Here is an 18,714-nt window from a genome sequence, read left to right on the forward strand (position 1 = left end):
TTTCAGGGTCTGTATTCCTACAAGACAACGTAAAAGGAACCTCAGTAAATTGGGCCGGCTGCACCACTCAACTCTCTTACTGTTCTACAGACATCATACAATTGCTCTCTGGTTCTGGCAAGATGATCTTTATTCCATCCTCCACGCATGGCTGGTCTGTTCTGTCACCATGCTTCTCTGATTGTCAATTGCTCAGAGTGCTGAGAAAATAAGCTTCCCTTCTACCTGGCATCCATGCCTCTAGTCCATTTGTATCTGCCTCACATGTACTTCTTCCAGAAAAAAAAAAAAAAACGTTCCTAAAAAACTCAAATGCCTACCCAGCCTATGTCCAGCTTTAGCTTAAAATATGGTCCTCTTAAAAAATGCATGTATATCATTTTGAAGTGGTTGCTAAAGACTAGAAGTTTATGGGCAGCAAGACCTACTCCTTGGTGTGTTCTTGATTTCTCCCTACTTCCCTCTGGACAGAAATAGCTATACAGTGCTCTAACACAATAACAATGAATATCCTTTACCACATCGTGTACAGATCAATGCTAGTAAGGTAAGATGAGTGAAGAGGTTTTCTCCTGGATGCTAATGTACGCTTACACAAGGAAAGTCAAACAATTTTTATTTGTTGTGGTTGCCCTTTAGCAATTCATTATAATATGAACCTCACTGCCATCTGGGTATCTGAAGCAATCAGTTGGAGATTCAATATTTCCTTCCAAGCCAAATACTGAAGTGAGGGAAATTCTAACAGTAATTTATGATCAAACTGCTAGAAGAATACTGGAGAGCAAAATTATTATTCTTAAGGCAAAATACAAAATGAGTTGGGCTTAAAAAATTTGGTCATTTCAAGGCTTCCCTGGTGGTCCAGTGGTTGAGTCCACCTTGCAATGCAAGGGGCATCCGTTTGATCCCTGGTTGGGGAAGACTCTGCCAAGCAACTAAGCTCGCACACAGCTACTGAACCCTCACTCTGCAACCACTGAAGCCGGTGCACCTGGAGCCGGCGCTCTGCAATAAGAGAAGCCGCTGCAACAAGAAATCCACGTGCCACACTGAAGAGTGAGCCCCTGCTTGCTGCAGAGAGAAAGCCCTTGTGCAGCAACGAAGACCCACCATAGCCAAAAAAAAATTTAAAAAGAAAAACAAATTTTTAAAAATCAGGTCATTTCAAATTAGTATCTTTGTACAACAGTGAAGGAGTGTTAATGGGTACAAAATGGAAACTGAAAATTGGAAGATGCTACAAAAACCACTGAAACAGAAAAGTAAAGCATAAATTCTAGTATTAGGCACGGTTGTGATGAAGACTATTAGCCCAATTGGATCAACTAGGATCGTCTGGTTAGGAGATGCCATTCCCCACTGTGTGTGCCCATGCGTGACCCCTAACTGATCACGGCAGCACTTTTTCCAGTCCTGCCATGCAGAAGTTTAGAATTCTTCTTAGGTGGCTGCCAGCCGAGATCCAACCAGTGCATCCTAAAGGAAATCAGTGCTTAATGTTCATTGGAAGGACTTCTGCTGAAGCTGAAGCTCCAATACTTTGGCCACCTGATGCGAAGGACTGACTCATTTGAAAAGACCCTGATGCTGGGAAAGATTGAGGGCGGGAGGAGAAGGAATGGACTGAGGATGAGATGGTTGGATGGCATCACTGACTCAATGGCATGAGTTTGAGTAAACTCCAGGAGATGGTGATGGACAGCGAGGCCTGGTGTGCTGCAGTCCATGGGGTCACAAAGAGTCAGACACGACTGAACAACTGAACTGAAGTGAGCCACAGTGTGGGTTATGTGTGTGTACACTCAGCCATTCAGTAGTGTCTAGCTCTCTGAGACCCCATGGACTGTAGCCCGCCAGGCTTCCTCTGTCCCTGGGATTCTCCAGGCAATACTGGAGTGGGTCGCCATGCCCTCCTCCAGGGGATCTTCTCAACCCAGGGATCAAACCCGTGTCTCTTATGTCTCCTGCACTGGCAGGCAGATCCTTTACCAGCAGCGCCACCTGGGAAGCCCAGTGGTTTGGATTATCACCCCACAAACACGCACACCTGTCTTCCTTCCTCTGCAGGCAGAGTCTAATCCCATGCCTCCCTGACACGGGATGTGGCCTGAGGACTTGTGACTAATGGGATGTAACCTGAAGAGAGGTCTTAGGTGTGCTTCTGGGCTTGGGCTTGTGCCCTGGTTTGTCCCCTGAGAAGAGCAGCCCCAAGCAGTCACTGCCTCTTTAGCCTGGGTCTCATAACAAATGTATGTGAAGTGCGCCGGAACTTGGCCGGCAGCCTGACGCAGGACACAGGAGACGAGTAAAAGAAAGAAGTCACGGTGTTCTTCCACTGAGTTTTAGGGTCGTTGGGTATACACTGCAATTTTGGCAATAACTGATTAACACAGAATTTCAGATGTAACTTATTTGTTATCTCTGTCGTAAAAACTTAAAGCGTGAGAAAACAGAGCAGGATAAAGTAGACCAGATCTATCTGAGATAACAAGGGGCCACTGTGACAAAGAAATAGCCATGTTGGTAGTTGGAATCACAGTCTTAAAATTCAGATTTCAGTCTTCCTCATAAATAAATCTAATTCACTCAGTCTACAGATTAAGGACGACGAGGCTGAAAGAAATTCAATGGTTTGACAGGATCAGGGTGTTAGCTGAAACCTCTTCATTATTAATACTGCATTCCCTTTGTGGCAAAACAATAATGTGTGTTTCTCAGAGGACTGCTTTCCTGCGTTCTGAAGCAGGGAAAACTGAGTGGCCAAGCAGGGTCAAGAGAAAAAAGCAGTGACCAACCCCTGCTGCCACACTGCCCGGCTTTGTCCCCCGAGAGCCTACCTTTCGGGTCCCTAAGGAAAACCACGCACCCTGTCTGAGATGCAGGTCATGGACCAGAAGGCTGACAAAGCAAAATCCCACCAGGCAATAAAAATCAGAAGACAACACCTTAGCATTAAAAAAATGCTAAGCATTAAAAAATCTGATGGTTTAACCTCAGAGCAAACCATTTTAGTTTGTAAAATAGTCTGGGCCACCTATTCTTCAGGAGAGAGCCAAAGAAGGATATGATTTCAGACACAAACTCTTCAGCTAAGGTTGACTCAACGCTTCAGCAGTAAGTTCCAGCCTACCAAAGTGATTTCAGAGGCTTTAGGAAGACTATCTAATCAGGTTACCCCATCAAGTTAAAGTTAGCACTTTTCTTCCCCTTTGGCTCAATGTCACCCAATGTCAAGCAAAATTAGATACTGTTGTTACTAAAATATCCTTCTGGAAGTAAAATTCCAGCATCTTGCTTCTTAGAACCTATCCAAGTGCTTAGCACAAAAGAGCACTCAATATTTTTTGAATGAATGGATGGGAAAAAACATAAAGTGACTGTTCAATATTTATGTTATTGCTGATGTGACTTACAGATTTATACTATAGTTTATTGTAACCAACAGCAGAGTTACAAATTTTAAAAAAATATAGTAAGGTTAAATTTAAATTCCACTAACTTTTCATTCATTCATTTAACAAATATTAATATCAATCCTTGCTATGTATAAGTAACATGTGATTTTCTGTAGTCTGTGCTCATCCTCATTCATGTCCGATTCTTTGCAACCCCATGGACTGTAGCACACGAGGCTTCCCTGTCTATCACCGACTCCCAGAGCTTGCTCAAACTCACGTCGATCAAGTCAGGGATACCATCCAGCCATATCAGGGAGATGGCCCATCAAGGAGATGGTCCCCTTCTCCTCCTGCCTTCAGTCTTTCCCAGCATCAGGGTCTTTTCAAATGAGTCAGTTCTTTGCATCAGGTGAACAAAGTATTGGAGTTTCACCTTCAGCATCAGTCCTTCCAATGAATATTCAGGACTGATGTCTTTTAGGATGGACTGGCTGGATCTCCCTGCAGTCCAGGGGACTCTCAAGAGTCTTCTCCAACACCACAGTTCAAAGCATCAATTCTTCAGGACTCAGCTTTCTTTATGATCCAACTCTCAGTTCTATACATGACTACTGGAAAAACCATAGCTTTGATTAGATGGACCTTTGTCGGAAGGCAATGGCTCTGCTTTTCAGTATGCTATCTAGGCTGGTCACAGGTTTTCTTCCAAGGAGACAGCATCTTTTGATTTCATGACTGCAGTCACCATCTGCAGTGATCTTGGAGCCCAAGAAAACAAAGTGTCTCACTGTTTTCACTGTTTCTTCTTGTCTCTTGTTTCCATTGTCTCCATTGTCTCTAAGGAGAGCCCTTAGCAAATCAAATAGCTAACTTCCCTGCCCTCAGGAAACTGAAGATAGTTTAATAAGAGAAAAAGCTTAAACATGCACAAGCGCACGCGCACACACACACACACACACACACACACAAATATAAAAGAACTAAGAAAAGAAACAGGGAGCTATATCTGAGTGTAAGAGTAGGTACACATTTCAGAGGCTCAGAGAAGGTCTCTCAAATAAATAATCCCACAAAGTTTCATTTGAAATGTGTAAACTGGAAAATAAACAGGCCATCAGGAAATATCATTTTTTTCCCACACAACCCTGCACCTGAAATGCAGCAGTGAATGGAATAACATATATGTACATACAGCAAGCAGGGGCCCCTATGTTTTAGCAGCTATACCCTAAGATTTGCCCTTTCAGGGTCTTAGAGGTTTCCCAAACCATTGTTGTTTTAAAGTTAAAACCCAACAAATCTCTAGAATTAAATCTTTTGAAACTTGATTATACATTATATGTATATAAAATGCCCAACTTCCAAACATACCAAGTAAATAATCTGTGTATGAAGACAAAAGATCCATGGAAGCAAATTCTGGGATATTTGATAATGCCCCTTGGCTAACTTTATCAGTTCTAGCATTCTTCTTTCCAATAAGTAGATTAATTGCCAGCACAGCCTCACTGACCTAAAATTAATGCATAATTAGAATTCATAAATGCAAGCTTTTTGATTCATAGATATCCATTAGGTGAAGAATGTGAAAAAGCAAATTCATAATATTTGGTATACACTGGAGGAAAAATAAACACAATCTGAAAAACAATATGTGATCCCCTGCATGTACTATGCATCATAGTCAAACAAATCATGATTGTTGACAATTGAATCAATAAATAAGTCACTCTGAATAGGCTCCCTCACCTAGCTGTGATAGATATTTCCCCAAATACATGCACATGTGTTATCTGCCAATACTTTCATTAAAGAAAAGTTGAAGCAAACAAACCAAGTCTGGCTAATAGAGATTGAAAACACTACACATATAAAGAGCACTTCTAATCGCCCCAAAGAAATATCATTGGCACAAATCTCAAAGAATGTGAAATTTTTCTTTCTCTAGAATAAATAGATTGTATTGCCTTAACAGATGTGACAGTAAAGAGAAGAATTAAATAAAAATCACACCAACCTGTGCAGCAGCTCTTATTGCAATCCAGGCAAATGAACTGTACATTTCATGTTTATTTATTATCGGTTCTTTAATAGAACTATGCCTTCTGGGAAGAGCCTACAAAATATGGCAAATATTTTATGATAAAGACAGATAAAGATATCATAAAGTTTAATGATAGATTTTCTAATCTTCTGAAGATGAGATTTTAGTGTAACACTGTGTAGCCATTAAGAAAAATAATGTACATGCATCTATCAACATGAAGATATCCTAATCATATTAGCAAAAGAAAAGTGTAGGTTACAAAATAGCATGCAAAGTATGATCCCATTTTTTAAAAGATAGGTACATATATATTTCTCTGTATACACAAACAGAGATTATTATCAACAGTGGTTATTCCAGGTTTTATGGGTAGTTTAATTATATTTAACTTTTTTGTGTGATTTTCTAGATGAGCTTACATTATTTGAATATCAATAAAATAAACAGAAATGACATTTTAAGTGTTATTTACCATTTTAATAGAATATCTATAAATTGAATATGTATTGTGTGTAAAGATGTCAGAAATAGGAATACTACTTAAAGATTTTTTTTTTTTTTTTTTTACTTAAAGATTTTTGATAGGTATTTGCCATCAGCTTTCTAACTACAGAACTGTTAAAAGGATGACTGTAATCATGAAGTTTTACAGAATAGCAAAAAGTGACAACGAACAGAGATACATGCAATGTGAGGGTCTGCGTGTGTGGCATGTGTGTTCAGCTTTTAAATATAAAAAAATCAATAATACAGAAGTAAACAGAAACCTTGCCAGCAACATAGTAGCTGTCTGTTTTACATTTTTAAAGTATTAATAATCAAATTTAAAGATTCAACTAATCTGGAATAACTATTCGATTAGATGGCTTATTCTAATTTGTTGATGTTCATATTTTACCTGATTTTTCAGATCTTCAACAATAAAATAAGCAATGACAAAAATACTTTTTTTACTTCTGGCAATGAGAAAAAGAAAAAGGAAAAAAAGAAAAAGAAGAGCAATGAGTAAAGCTGATGCCAGAGCAGGAAATACAATGCATAAATGTGACTAGATCAAGTGTTAAACTTGGAGACAGGTGATACCTGGAGAGATTGGTCCATGGGGAATCTAAAATCTAAGAAAAGTAGCCCTGTTCCAAATATGAAGACCATCCTCACTAGCTGTAATAACACAGATTAGGCTCTGGGGTGGCCATTGCCAGCTTACTGACTATAACCTTGGGCAATTTACCTATTTAATTATGGACACAAGGCTAACAGGCATTGAGTACAGAATAAAATTAAGTAACTATATTGTAAGAACAATTAGTGACACAGACATTCAAAAAAGAAAGTTCATTTTGAATTGAGAGGAAGGCTTTATTGAGGTCAAACTTGAGCTCAGAATGGAAACAGGAAAAAAAATACGATGGGTATTTTTCTACATGGGAGGTGTTCAACACTGCATATGAGATACTAGCCTATACAAACAGGTAAGAAAAATTTAAAAATGCATCTAGAATAGGAAATGAAGTTAAATTGTTTGCAAGGAACATGATCCTATATGTAGAAAATCCCAAGATACACACACACACACACACACACACACACACACACACTCCTCTAGAATTAATGAATGTGCTTAGCTAGGTCACAAGATACAAAACTCAATATTCATAAATCAATTGTATCAGTAATGAACAATCTGAAAATGAAATTAAGAAAATACCCATTCATGATAGCAATAATCTCAACAAAAATGTATAAAATGTGCATACTGAAAAGTAAAAAATACCATCAAGACAAATTAATATCTAAATAAATGAAGAGAGCTCGTATACATGAATTGAGGATTCAAAATTGTTAACATGCCAAATGTCCACAAATTACTTGTAGATTCAACATAATCTGTACCAAAATTCTGCGTTTTGGCAGAAACTGACAAGCAGATTCTAAAATGAAGAAGAAATGCAAAAGATTCAAAGTGAAAATAATTTTGAAAAGGAAGAACATAATTGGAGGACAAATACTTTCCAATTTCAAAAACTTACTACAAGCCATACAGTAATCAAGACAGTATACTCACATAAAGGTAGAATTATAGATCAATGGAATAGAATTGGAAGTCTAGGAATAAATATTTATACTTTTGATCAATAAATTTTTTGACAAAGGAGCCAAGGCAATTCAAGAAAGATAGCCTTTACAACAAGTGATGCAATTAATATCTATGTGCAAAAATATGAATTTAGAGCCTTACCTCACACTTTACACAAAACTTAATTCAAAATGTACCATGATGGACTTAAGCATTAAAGCTAAAAAACTTTTAGAAGAAAACACAGGAGAAAATCTTCAATATCTGGGGTTAGGTAAGGTGCTACTAAAACCACAAAATATATATATAAAAAAAAAAGATAAACTGTACCTCATTAAAAGTAAAAACTCTTGTTTCTAAAGATACCATTAATTGCATGAAGACAAGTCATCAACTTGAAAAAATACCTATAAATTATATATTGATAAGGGACATATATCTAGAATACATATGTTTTAAAAGTCTTATAACTCAATGATAAAAAAGATAACTCAATTTAGTTTATGGGCAAAATATTTGAGTAGATATTGTCCTAAAGAAGATATACAAATGGCCATTAGGGATATGCAAATCAAAATCCTAATGAAATACTGCTTAATACCCACTAGGATGGCTATAATCAAAAAGATAAATAATAACAACTGCTTGCAAGGATGTGGAGAAAGTGAAACCCTCATACACTGCTGGTAGGAATACACAATGGTACAGCACTTAGGAAAACAATATAACAGATCATCAACAGGCTAAACAAAGAGTTGAAGTATGACCCAGAAATCCCATTCTTAGGTATACACCCAAAGGAATTGAAAACATATTCACATAAAAAATCTGTATCTGGAATTGAGAGTGTAGCACTGAAACATACACATTACCATATGTAAAACAGACAGCTAAAAGGAAGCTACTGCATAACACAGGGAGCTCAGCGTGGTACTCCGAGAAACCCAGATAGGTGGGAGGAGGTGGGGGTGAGGGGGAGGTCCAAGAGGGAGCGGTAACAATTCATATATCCAGCTCCAGTTGAATGAATCAAGAAAAGGTAATAAAACTATATAAAGGAATACTACTCAGAAGTAAAAGGAACAAATATTGTTACGTGTTACAAAAGGGATGACCCCCAGGAACATAATGCCATGTGAAAGAAGCAGGCATGAGAGATTACATACTGTATGATTCCATTTAAGTGAACTATCCAGGAAAGATAAATCTACAGAGACAGAAAACAGACTAATAGCTACCTGGGACTAGAGGTAGAAATGGGAATGACAGCGCTACCTGAGACTAGAGGTAGAAATGGGAATGACAGCAAATGGGCACTTGGGATCTTTTGAAGATGAGGGAAATGTTCTAAAACTGGATGGTGATGATAGTTACACAACATGTAAAATTATTAAACATCTATGAATTGCACTCTTAAAATAGGTTAATTTCACAGATATAATTTATGCTTCAATAAATCTATTTTCTAAACATGTATTTGATAATCTCTCTCTTTGGACTATTTTTTCTCTCAATTCCTTGGAAAACTTCTACTTATCCTCCAAAACTCATCTCATCTGTAAAGCTTTCTCTTACATCCCCCCAAAGCAGAATTAGCTACTTTGCCCCACTTCCCTACTTGACCTATCTTACTATAGACCTCAGTACATCTCAATACAATTCTTTCTTTCCTGTGCTCCTCTGTGCTTCTTAGAGGAAGAGAGTGACATGCTTGGCATGCATTAAGCACTCAGTAAGTGTTTGACAAATGAATACATGAATGAATGTTCAAGAAATAGTTCAACTAACTATTGGATACCTACTATGTACAAAATCCTTCAGAAAGATACAAAGTTGGAGTCTAGTCAGAGTTGCATAATGATAAAGGATAGTCCCCTCACCTCTTTTGGGGTTTTCTTTTGGGTACTTATTATGTGCCGAGTCTTTTACTTCACTTAATTTTCCTAGCTACTCTCAGGGGTAAGTACCGTCACCTTCATTTCACAGATACGGAAACTTGGGTCAGAAAGGCTTTGGTCCCACTGGTATTAATAGTGCGTCATGAAGCTAGGACTTCAACCCAAACCAGGGTGACAGTCACTGCACTCCAGACTCCATATCAGTGAAACAATAATGCTCTCTTTTCAGTATTTATATAGCAATTGTCTTTACTAAGACATATTTTAAATGTTCTATTTCAGTGGTCTGAATATGTCTAGATGAATTTTTGTTGTTTTTGACTGTTTTCTGTGTGTCTAATAATTGTAGGTCTTGCTAAAATATTTATGCTGTGTCAAGATATACAGAAAATAACGCTCGCATTGTGTTTGCTGTTTCTGTTCAGTCACTGGAGCTATACTATTCTTTCACTCAAATCTTAGTTGTTTAAGCTCCTAATTATGAACAGCTCCCTAGAGAAGGCCCAAAAGGTGATATTTTTTTATCCTAGCATCTTATTAATCTGCATTGCAAATTGCCATGGAAACAAAGATTTCTGTTTTCTCTTACTGGATGTAAAGATGTGTATCATATCACAAAAGTTAAGTTTTCTATGTAATCATTTTGATGAAAAAAAAAAAATAGCTGTTACCCACCTAAGGCAGCAACCATTTAAGTTGTTCCAACTGACTGAAAGCCTATTTGTCTGCAGGATTTAAATCATGTTTATGTTGTCTCAAAGATTAGAGATTTGACATCAAAATTTTCTGGAGAGGTTTTTTGGTGGGTCAGAGGATTATTTAATGAGAATGAAATATATAAAGCCTATTGAAATCTACAGAATAAACAATTAGATAGTATTTTTTGAAAAATAAAAACCAAGTTTAAAAAAAAAAAAATTAAAACAAAGTTCCCCGCCCAACTTCCTGCCTAGAAAATCTCCGTGTCTGGGGTGCTCAGGGCTGGTGCACTGGGATGACCCTGGGAGATGGGATAGGGAGGGAGGTGGGAGGGGGTTCTGGATGGGGAACACAGTTGCACCTGCGGCTGATTCATGTTGATGTATGGCAAAACCCACTACAATGTTGTAATTAGCCTTTAATTAAAATTAATTAATTTTTTTAAAAAAGAAAGAAAATCTCCCTGTCTGAATCCTGGGTACTCAGGTGTGGTTCACAGACCAGCAGCATTGGCATTTCTAGGAGCTCCTGAGAAAGGCTGAACCTCTGACCTCAACAGGATCCCTGGAGATGTTCCTGCCCCTTATTTGGAAGCACTGCTCGATGGAGTGCATGCCTCTGCCACCCTGCAAGGCTCCCTCCCAAATGATCAAATCTCACTTTTCACCTCTTTCCACTGCAGTCATTCACAATCCCACCAACTCAAGTTATTTCTTAATCCTAAACTTCCCCACCTAAAATACCCCCAACCTTCCTTCCCTTCTCGGCCTCCCTGACTCCCTCCCACCCTTCCTCCTTCACAGGTTTACTGCCTGTCTCCCTGCACTGAAGAGGAAGTGCGTGGGGACAGCACTGAGATTGTCCTGGACCTGCTCTGTCACCTTCCAGAATACAGTCTGGGTCATAGGAATCTCAATGGATATGTGATAAATGAATGAATGACTCTTCAAAAGATGATCTGTTTGCCAGCCACATCAGTAATGAAAACCATACTCGTCTATCAGCTTAAGCAATATGTCATTTCCTGCAAACACCTGATCAGTCCCAATGACTGAGCATATTTATATGCACCTACATTTCATGGATAATATTTTAACAGGCAAAAATCTCCAAATGAAATCCATTTCCAGAATCCTATGTAAAAATGTCCAAAGAGGTACCTAAATATGAGTATGAGCTTAAAATAATGAATTAATTCCTCCAAGTCACAAAGAAAAATGTCTCTTTATATCCATTCCAGAGGTAGCAAAATAAGCAAGCTCAAAGGCAATATACTTTACATTTAATACTTTATATTTCTAATAAAATCATTTATTACCTTAATAATCGTCAATGGTGACACTGAAAGTTTGCTCTTTGACTTCCTCATGTGTAAAAATAATAAGGCTATTTCAAGGTAGGAGTCTCTTATCAACCTAAAACAATAAAACACTGTACTTACTACATAGTCTCACTACTCATAAGCATCATTTTGTATCATGTGACAACAATTTCTGAGCAAATGAAGGTAAAAACAGGCAAAACTAGCACCTGTTCCAAACTGACCCTTTTTTCATAGCACCTGTGGCTTAAACACTGGCATCTTCCTCCCTACTGAAATCAGAAGCGCTCGCAAACAGCTGCATGTTCTTCCTTGTCCTGTGCTGTCCTCCTGCCAGGACTGCAAGGAAGTCCAGCATCAAGGCCATTCTGGAATATTCCAGCACACGAGGCACTACAGAAGTGACAGTCAAGCCTGCAGAGACCCGCCTGGCAAACAGGTGTCTGTCTCGACCCTCCTACACTGATCAGATCCTAAACAGACACACAGAGGTGTGCTGAAAGCCACGACTCGGTGTGGGTGAGGGCTGTGTCCACTCTCAAACCTGACAGACAGGGTCATTTAAATCAGTGCAGTAAGTCATTATATAGAATTGAGTTGGCCAGCCTTGACACTGATGCAGCGTGACACAAACCCCTTCTCGATACAGTTTCATATCCGGTGGAAGTTCCTGTATCCTGGAACTGACAGGAGATAAAGCTGAGTGTAGCCCAGAAGTGATTTTCAGTCCAGCATGTCACCAGCCTAACTGCTGTCATCAGCTGTCACTGAGAACGGAGCCTTGGGGAGGAGCCCAAAGCAACAAGCTTGAAAAGGAAGTCAGTGAGCCAGGTGGACAATGGACACCCCAGACTAGCCCTGCCACGAGAGTGTCCCAGTCATTTCAACATACATCCAGAACACGGCGCTCAAATCCAAACACATATTGTGATAATGGAAAGGTCTTTTCTTTTTTTACCCTGAATTTTGATCATGTCTCAAGCTTAGCTGTATAGCTTCAAACAGACTCTCAAGTTGCAAAGTTGGAGGTTTCTCTTCCATCAATATTTGACATTCTATTTTGCCTGAAAGAGAAAAAGGATATACAAAGATGGATTTTCTTTTTTCTACCATTGAGGACTTCAGAACAAATATTTTACGCTGGAAATTTGGAAAACTGGATGTGCTCTCCTTGCGTGTCCATCTCTTGTTTCCTGCTGGAAGGTACGCCATCGGGGAAAGAGCTGCTGCTTCCTTCCCTGGGCGCCTCGAGGCTCCCCTGCCTCCTTTCACTGTTCAGACACAAGTGTTATCATCCTATTTTCCTTCCATTTCCTTACTTTGTGCTCTCACTTCCTCCTGCAGTGCATTCCTTTAATCTACATCCATTTTCTTCTTTCCTCCATCATTGCAGGCATCATAGGAAACACCTTTGCTAGAAACAAATCCTAGAAAATCAGCAAACACTGGAAAACCAACAGATGATGCAAATGCTCTCGTGTGCACACAGCTCCCCCTCCCTCATGGTGAGCTGCAGCCTTCAAAAGCCGGGCGCTGGAATGCTACTTCTATAGCCAGAAGGACTGGAAAGGGAAATCTCATAATCACTATGAAAAGGATTGACAGTTTCCATGCAGCATGTGGACAGAGCATAGAGCCACCTCATGTGAAGATCACATCTGGGCATTTAGTAGCTCTTGACATATAGATGGCTATTTACCCAGACTGCCCTCGTCTGCCAACCAGGATTGATCATGCCTACCTTGTAGCGCTATTGTAGGAACTGGCAATATGAGATGTAACACACTGATTACAGTGCTTTATACCTAGTAGATGTTCAATAAATGATACCAGTTGTCATCATCACTCTCTCAGGGCTAAAATGGCCACAGCAAAGTTATATGAATGCATTATGCAAATGTGTATTGTAAGTTATAAGTACAGATATGCTATAGCTACTTAAATGGATAGGTATCTTTTACAGAAACTTGCTATTTCAGCTAAGTAATGAAATTATGCATAAAAATATCTCCTAAGCATTCTTTAAGTAACATTTTTCAGCTAAATGACTGATAATGAGATTTTGGTGTCAAACGTGAAACTTTGTGTAAGGAAAGCCAGTTGTTTATAAAAGAAATGAAAATAGGAGTCTTTTTTCCCTTTCTAGATGTAAACTTAATATAAGCATGTTCATTTTATCCAAAACTCAGTTTGGCAGAGACATCAAGGTGTTTGTCAACACCACACCCTTTGTAAAATCAACATTTTATATAATCAGTGACCAGGTTTTTAAGAAGTCTTTGTTAATAGGAAAAAAATTTCGCCAAACTTTATCATAGTTGTGACCCCAAATACATCTTACCTTTCTGAAAAAAGATTTCAGCTTCCACCTCATGTTCTTCTGTTCCTGATGCCCTAGCGAGCTTCAAAGCTATTTCAAAAAAATGAAGGGCAGGTAACCACTTTGAAGAATCCTTCTTTTTACTGGTATAATATACTTGCTTGGCCACTGTATGTCCTAAAAGAAAGACATTAGATTAAGAGGGAGAAATATACATAGTGTTCATAACAAGGGCTTCGCAGGTGGTGCTAGTATAAGAACCCGCCTGCAATGCAGGAGATACCAGTTCAATCCCTAGGTTGGGAAGATCCCCTGGAGGAGGGCATGGCAACCCACTCCAGTATTCTTGCCTGGAGAAACCCATGAATAGAGAAGCCTGGCAGGTTAAGGTCCATGTGGTTGCAGTCGGACACAAATGAAGCGACAGCATACACACACACCCATTCATACCCAACCTCCCAGTTAACAGACTCCTCTCACTATAGCTGCAGTTAAGAAGTCTGGGTGTGTGGGCGGAGGAGGGTCCCTGGTAGCCTAGTGGTTAAGATTCCAGGCTTTCACTGCTGTGCCCTGGGTTTAATCCCTGGTCAGGAAATGAGCTCCCATAAACCCTTAGCAAGGCCAAAAAAAAAAACCAGAATTGAATTCTACGTGTCTTTAGTTTTTAGCATGGAAGAAACACTTTAAGGAAATTCAGTACCCAAATATTTCAATGAACTATAAACAACAGCCTTTTGAAACTTGGTCTTTGATAAATTTCAACATTTTTCTCATTTATAAGATGAAGAATAATCTCTTGAGTCTTTTTCCATTCTAAAAGTTCACAATGCTCTACATAACTTCTGGGTTCCAGAGATAAGGTTGTTAGTAGCGAACCACTGGGAAGTTTTATAAAGTTTTATGTTGTTCCAAATAAAATCTGCATATATTAATAGGCAGTAATTTCTATTCAGTTCTATAGTGGTTCCTCACGTTGCATATTTTCTCATTACAACTTGTTGGCAAACCCATTATGGACAAAGACCTCATGTCACACCTCTGGTATGGTCCCATCACTTCTTAACATAATAAAGGATTATTGTATTATTGAAGGGTCATTAGATTTAATTTCTAATCACCTCAAAGACAGACAGACATTTATTCCACAAATATTTTCTGAATTCTTAGGCACTGGATAAGAAAGAGAACAGTGGAAAATAAGAACTAAGGTTCCTAAAATGCCAGGTACCATCCCAAGAACTTATGCATTATCTCATGCAGTCCTTCCAACTCTGAGTGGATATCATTATTATGCTCATGTTACAGAGGAAAAAGCAGTGGCACAGTTAAGTTTAAGTAAATTGCCCAAAATCACACAATCTGAACCTAGGCAGTCCAGCGCCAGGACCCATACCCTAAACCACGACTCTGCAGCAAACCCCTTAAGAGAGAGACCCTGGAGCTTAATGTCTAACAGGGACTGTGAACGGCCAGACAGGCAATCAAAATACTTTGTGGTTGACTGTGTAGGCAGTGAAAGCCCAGGACACTGTGGTAGCAGGTTATAGGAGCCCTGGGCGAGACCTGAGAAAGGTCAGTGATGCCTGCCGATTGAGTACGGCCATCAAGGCGGGTAACTGCTGATCACCTTTGATAAGTTTAAAGAAGAAAAATGTTGAGATAAAAGTAAAAGGCAACTGGGTGGAAAAGTTGTATTGATAGAATAGCTTAACAGGCATAGTAGGGGGAGCGTGAAGAGAAAGGCAGTGTAGAGTTGCAGAATGATACAACTCTGGGTTCCAGCTGGAATCCTGGGCACAAGCCAGGCATTGGAGTTACTGTGTCACCAGAGGCTCTGAGTGGTCCCTACACGCCACTGAGCATTGAGGCAGCAGAACCAGAAACTATCAGAGGTTTCTTCGAGTTCTAAAAATTTGAAATCCAAGATGCCAGGCCCTACAAAGAGTTTTTAAGAAGCCTAGGGTTTTGGTTTTTTTTTTTTTTTTTTTTTGCAAATGTGTAGTTTACTTATGAATGAGCTATTTGAATAGAAGGATGGTGGGGAAAAGGGTCTTTCTCCCTCCCTCTCTCTCTGATCCAAGGAGAAGTCACACAGCCCTTCCTCTGGACAAGGCACTTTGCTGAGAAATGGAGATGAGGAAACTGAAGGCTTGCCTCCTGGGGCTCCCTAAGAGAGGAAGGAGGCCTGGTATGGAACAATGAGAATAGCTGACACCTGTGAAGCTCTGAGAACAAATCAGGTGCACTTCTAAATGTGCTACACATTCCGCTCACTTCATCCTGTGAGATTGGTACTTTTCTTACCCACATCTTACGAGAGAGGAAACTGAAAGCACAGAGAAGTGGAGTGATTTCCTGGAGGGAACTGGACCAGAATTCTTTCTCCAGAGTCCATGCTCTCAAACCCAATAATCACCACCAATGATCAGATGGCAGGCAAGAAGGATATGCTAATACCATTTGTCCTATACCACCTCACATCTCAAGACCTCTCCCGTTCTTACAAGTCTTGCTTATTGTTTCAAAGTATACTACAACTGTTTATTAACATAAAACAAAAGAATCAAGTCTCTTCATGTCATTGAGGCACTTATATACATGAACAATGTGTACTGCTGCTAAGTCACTTCAGTCGTCTCCGACTCTGTGCGACCCCATAGATGGCAGCCCACCAGGCTCTCCCGTCCCTGGGATTCTCCAGACAAGAATACTGGAGTGGGTTGCCATTTCTTTCTCCAAAGCATGAAAGTGAAAAATGAAAGCGAAGTCACTCAGTCGTGTCCGACTCAGCAACCCCATGGACCGCAGCCCACCAGGCTCCTCCGCCCGTGGGGTTTTCCAGGCGAGAGCAGTGGAGTGGGCGCCAGTGCCCCCTCCACAACGTGTACTACAGTACTATAAATAAGTGCTGACATACAATAATAGTACTTGTTTTCTATGTTTTTGTTAAAACTAGAAAAAGAATTGTTACAGAAATTTGACTTTTCTCTCTCTCTCCCTAACTAGATAACAGATCCTTTGAAGGCAAAGATGATGGCTCCTAGTTATAGTCCCACTCCCCAGCATTATTCTTGAACCTTTCTTCAATCAGTAATCTACTTCTTCAACTAATAAGGAAGTTCTAGGTTCAGTCATTAATGGGAAAAATAATCTTTAATAATCACGATACTTATCTTTTTGTTGTTTTAGGAAAATAATCTCAAAATGTCTTTCTCTGTAAGAGGTTTTCACAAAGAAAAAAATAACCTAAGTTCCTCTGTTCTTGCAATGCAATCTATACTATCACTGTAAAGGAAAACTGTAGAGAAACATCAAATCAGAGGATTTTTATGCTTCATAATATTGAAGCACTCCTTTTTGCAATAAACATCAAGACTGTGAAAAAGATGTTGTGAAGCTGATGTTGTTTTGACAGAAGAGCTGCTTTTGGTTTTTGTTCTTTAAGTTGGTATTTAATATAACATAACAGAAAGCAAGCTGTTCTGCTTCAAGTGAGTCTAAAAATCAGCAGCAGTGTTGCCACTGAGTGGTGACACATCTTCAAGATTAGTAAGGCAGGAGAGCAGAGAATACATTTAACACAATCTGTGCTTTAAGTTCTTGTAGAAGTCCAATATATTGATAATATAAACTGTGGGCTAAAAATGTAGGAAAATAGCTCTCATGGGATCAGTGAACAGGACAGGAATTCTGCAGGTCAGCTAGGCTAGCCTGATTTCATAAATAAGGAAACATTAATAATAGGGGTGAATGGATTTCCCTACAGCAATAAAATTCATTAATGATGATAATCATAAAATAATAATAATCATGATGAGGAGGAGAAGAAGGGGAGTAAGGGGAAAAGATTCTGGGCAGTTTGAACACACTTCTGTTACCCTCCCTCCCCAAGTCTAGTCCAATCACCAGCCTCTCCTGAGCTGAACAGCTGCTGGAACGGGACGTAAGTGGGGCCCAGGAGGTGAGGGGTGAGCTCCAAAATGTTGGTTTGGCGGTCATTCAAGAATGACAAGGCCAGCAGGTCAGGAGATGATCGCCACTGAAAGAATGGCTCCTTTTTGCTCAAAGTTCTCAAGAGGACCTGGGCACACGGGGCAGCCCAGAGCAGCGTGAGGGCCAGTCAGGAGGCGCAGGTGCTCCAGGGAGGAGCACAACCCTGCTCCCGCTGGGCCGGTTTCTTCCGTTTTAACCCCTGCTTCCCACTGCTTTTCTTTATTAAAAGCACAGTGTCTATACACAATGGTCTGCCTCAGGGAACATTGCCACTCTGTCTGAACGTGAAGCCAAAGTGCCTTTGTTTAGGGAGACACCCTGGTCCTGTCCACCTGTGGACGGCTACAGAAAGGTAGAAATTAAATGCACGTACTCTGTGAGGTTGGCCATTCCAGGAGATATCTGCAAGATGAATGGCCTTTTTACTTTAGCTCCTCACCCTCCCCTGCTCTGTGTTCCATAAAAGATACTGGCATCCAGACTCCGATAAGATGGCTATTTTGAGATGTTAGTCTGCCATCTTCTTGGTCAGATGGCTTTCTGATTAAAGTCGTATTCCTTGCCTCAACACCTCATCTCTGATATATCGGCCTGTTGTGTGGCAAGAAGAGCGAGCTTGGACGGGGTAACAGAGGCGCAAGGAGAAAATGTGGGCAAGAGTCTTTATTGTGTTTTTTGTGGAAAGGAGTGGGTGGGTAGTGTAAGCAGACCAAGGTTTAGGATTGGCTAGTTTATATAATTTCAGTGGTCTCCGCTAGTAGTGTATATTTGTCTCTGGGGTGATTAGGGCAGAGAAATATTGGCTCCAAGGGTAGGAACCCAGCAAACTCACTAAAGGTTCTGGGTGTGGGCTGGAAAAGCTGGTTTGCATATAAAAGTCACCATCCCAGGAAAGTGGTTAATTAACTGGCTAACCCTGAGAGGGGAATTCCCTCCCTGGTCAGCAAGACTCCGGATG

General features: G+C 39.9%; 1 protein-coding gene across 8 annotated transcripts in view; it reads right to left on the reverse strand.

Moving 5' to 3' along the window:
* The window catches only part of CFAP54 (cilia and flagella associated protein 54), a 298,472-nt gene that overhangs the window by 63,197 nt on the left and 216,561 nt on the right, over positions 1–18,714 (reverse strand). For 6 of the 8 annotated variants that reach the window (XM_070454137.1, XM_070454138.1, XM_070454135.1 and 3 more), the window contains 5 exons: positions 13,785–13,940; positions 12,402–12,507; positions 11,441–11,537; positions 5,419–5,517; positions 4,773–4,914 (listed from right to left, as the gene is read on the reverse strand). In XM_070454137.1, coding sequence (XP_070310238.1) covers positions 4,773–4,914; positions 5,419–5,517; positions 11,441–11,537; positions 12,402–12,507; positions 13,785–13,940 — 600 coding nt within the window. The remainder of the gene's footprint in view (positions 1–4,772; positions 4,915–5,418; positions 5,518–11,440; positions 11,538–12,401; positions 12,508–13,784; positions 13,941–18,714) is intronic. The other 2 variants (XM_070454142.1, XM_070454143.1) reach the window with 2 other exon arrangements.

Source organism: Odocoileus virginianus, chromosome 23 (genome assembly GCF_023699985.2).
Source record: "Odocoileus virginianus isolate 20LAN1187 ecotype Illinois chromosome 23, Ovbor_1.2, whole genome shotgun sequence".
Taxonomy (NCBI): domain Eukaryota; kingdom Metazoa; phylum Chordata; class Mammalia; order Artiodactyla; family Cervidae; genus Odocoileus; species Odocoileus virginianus.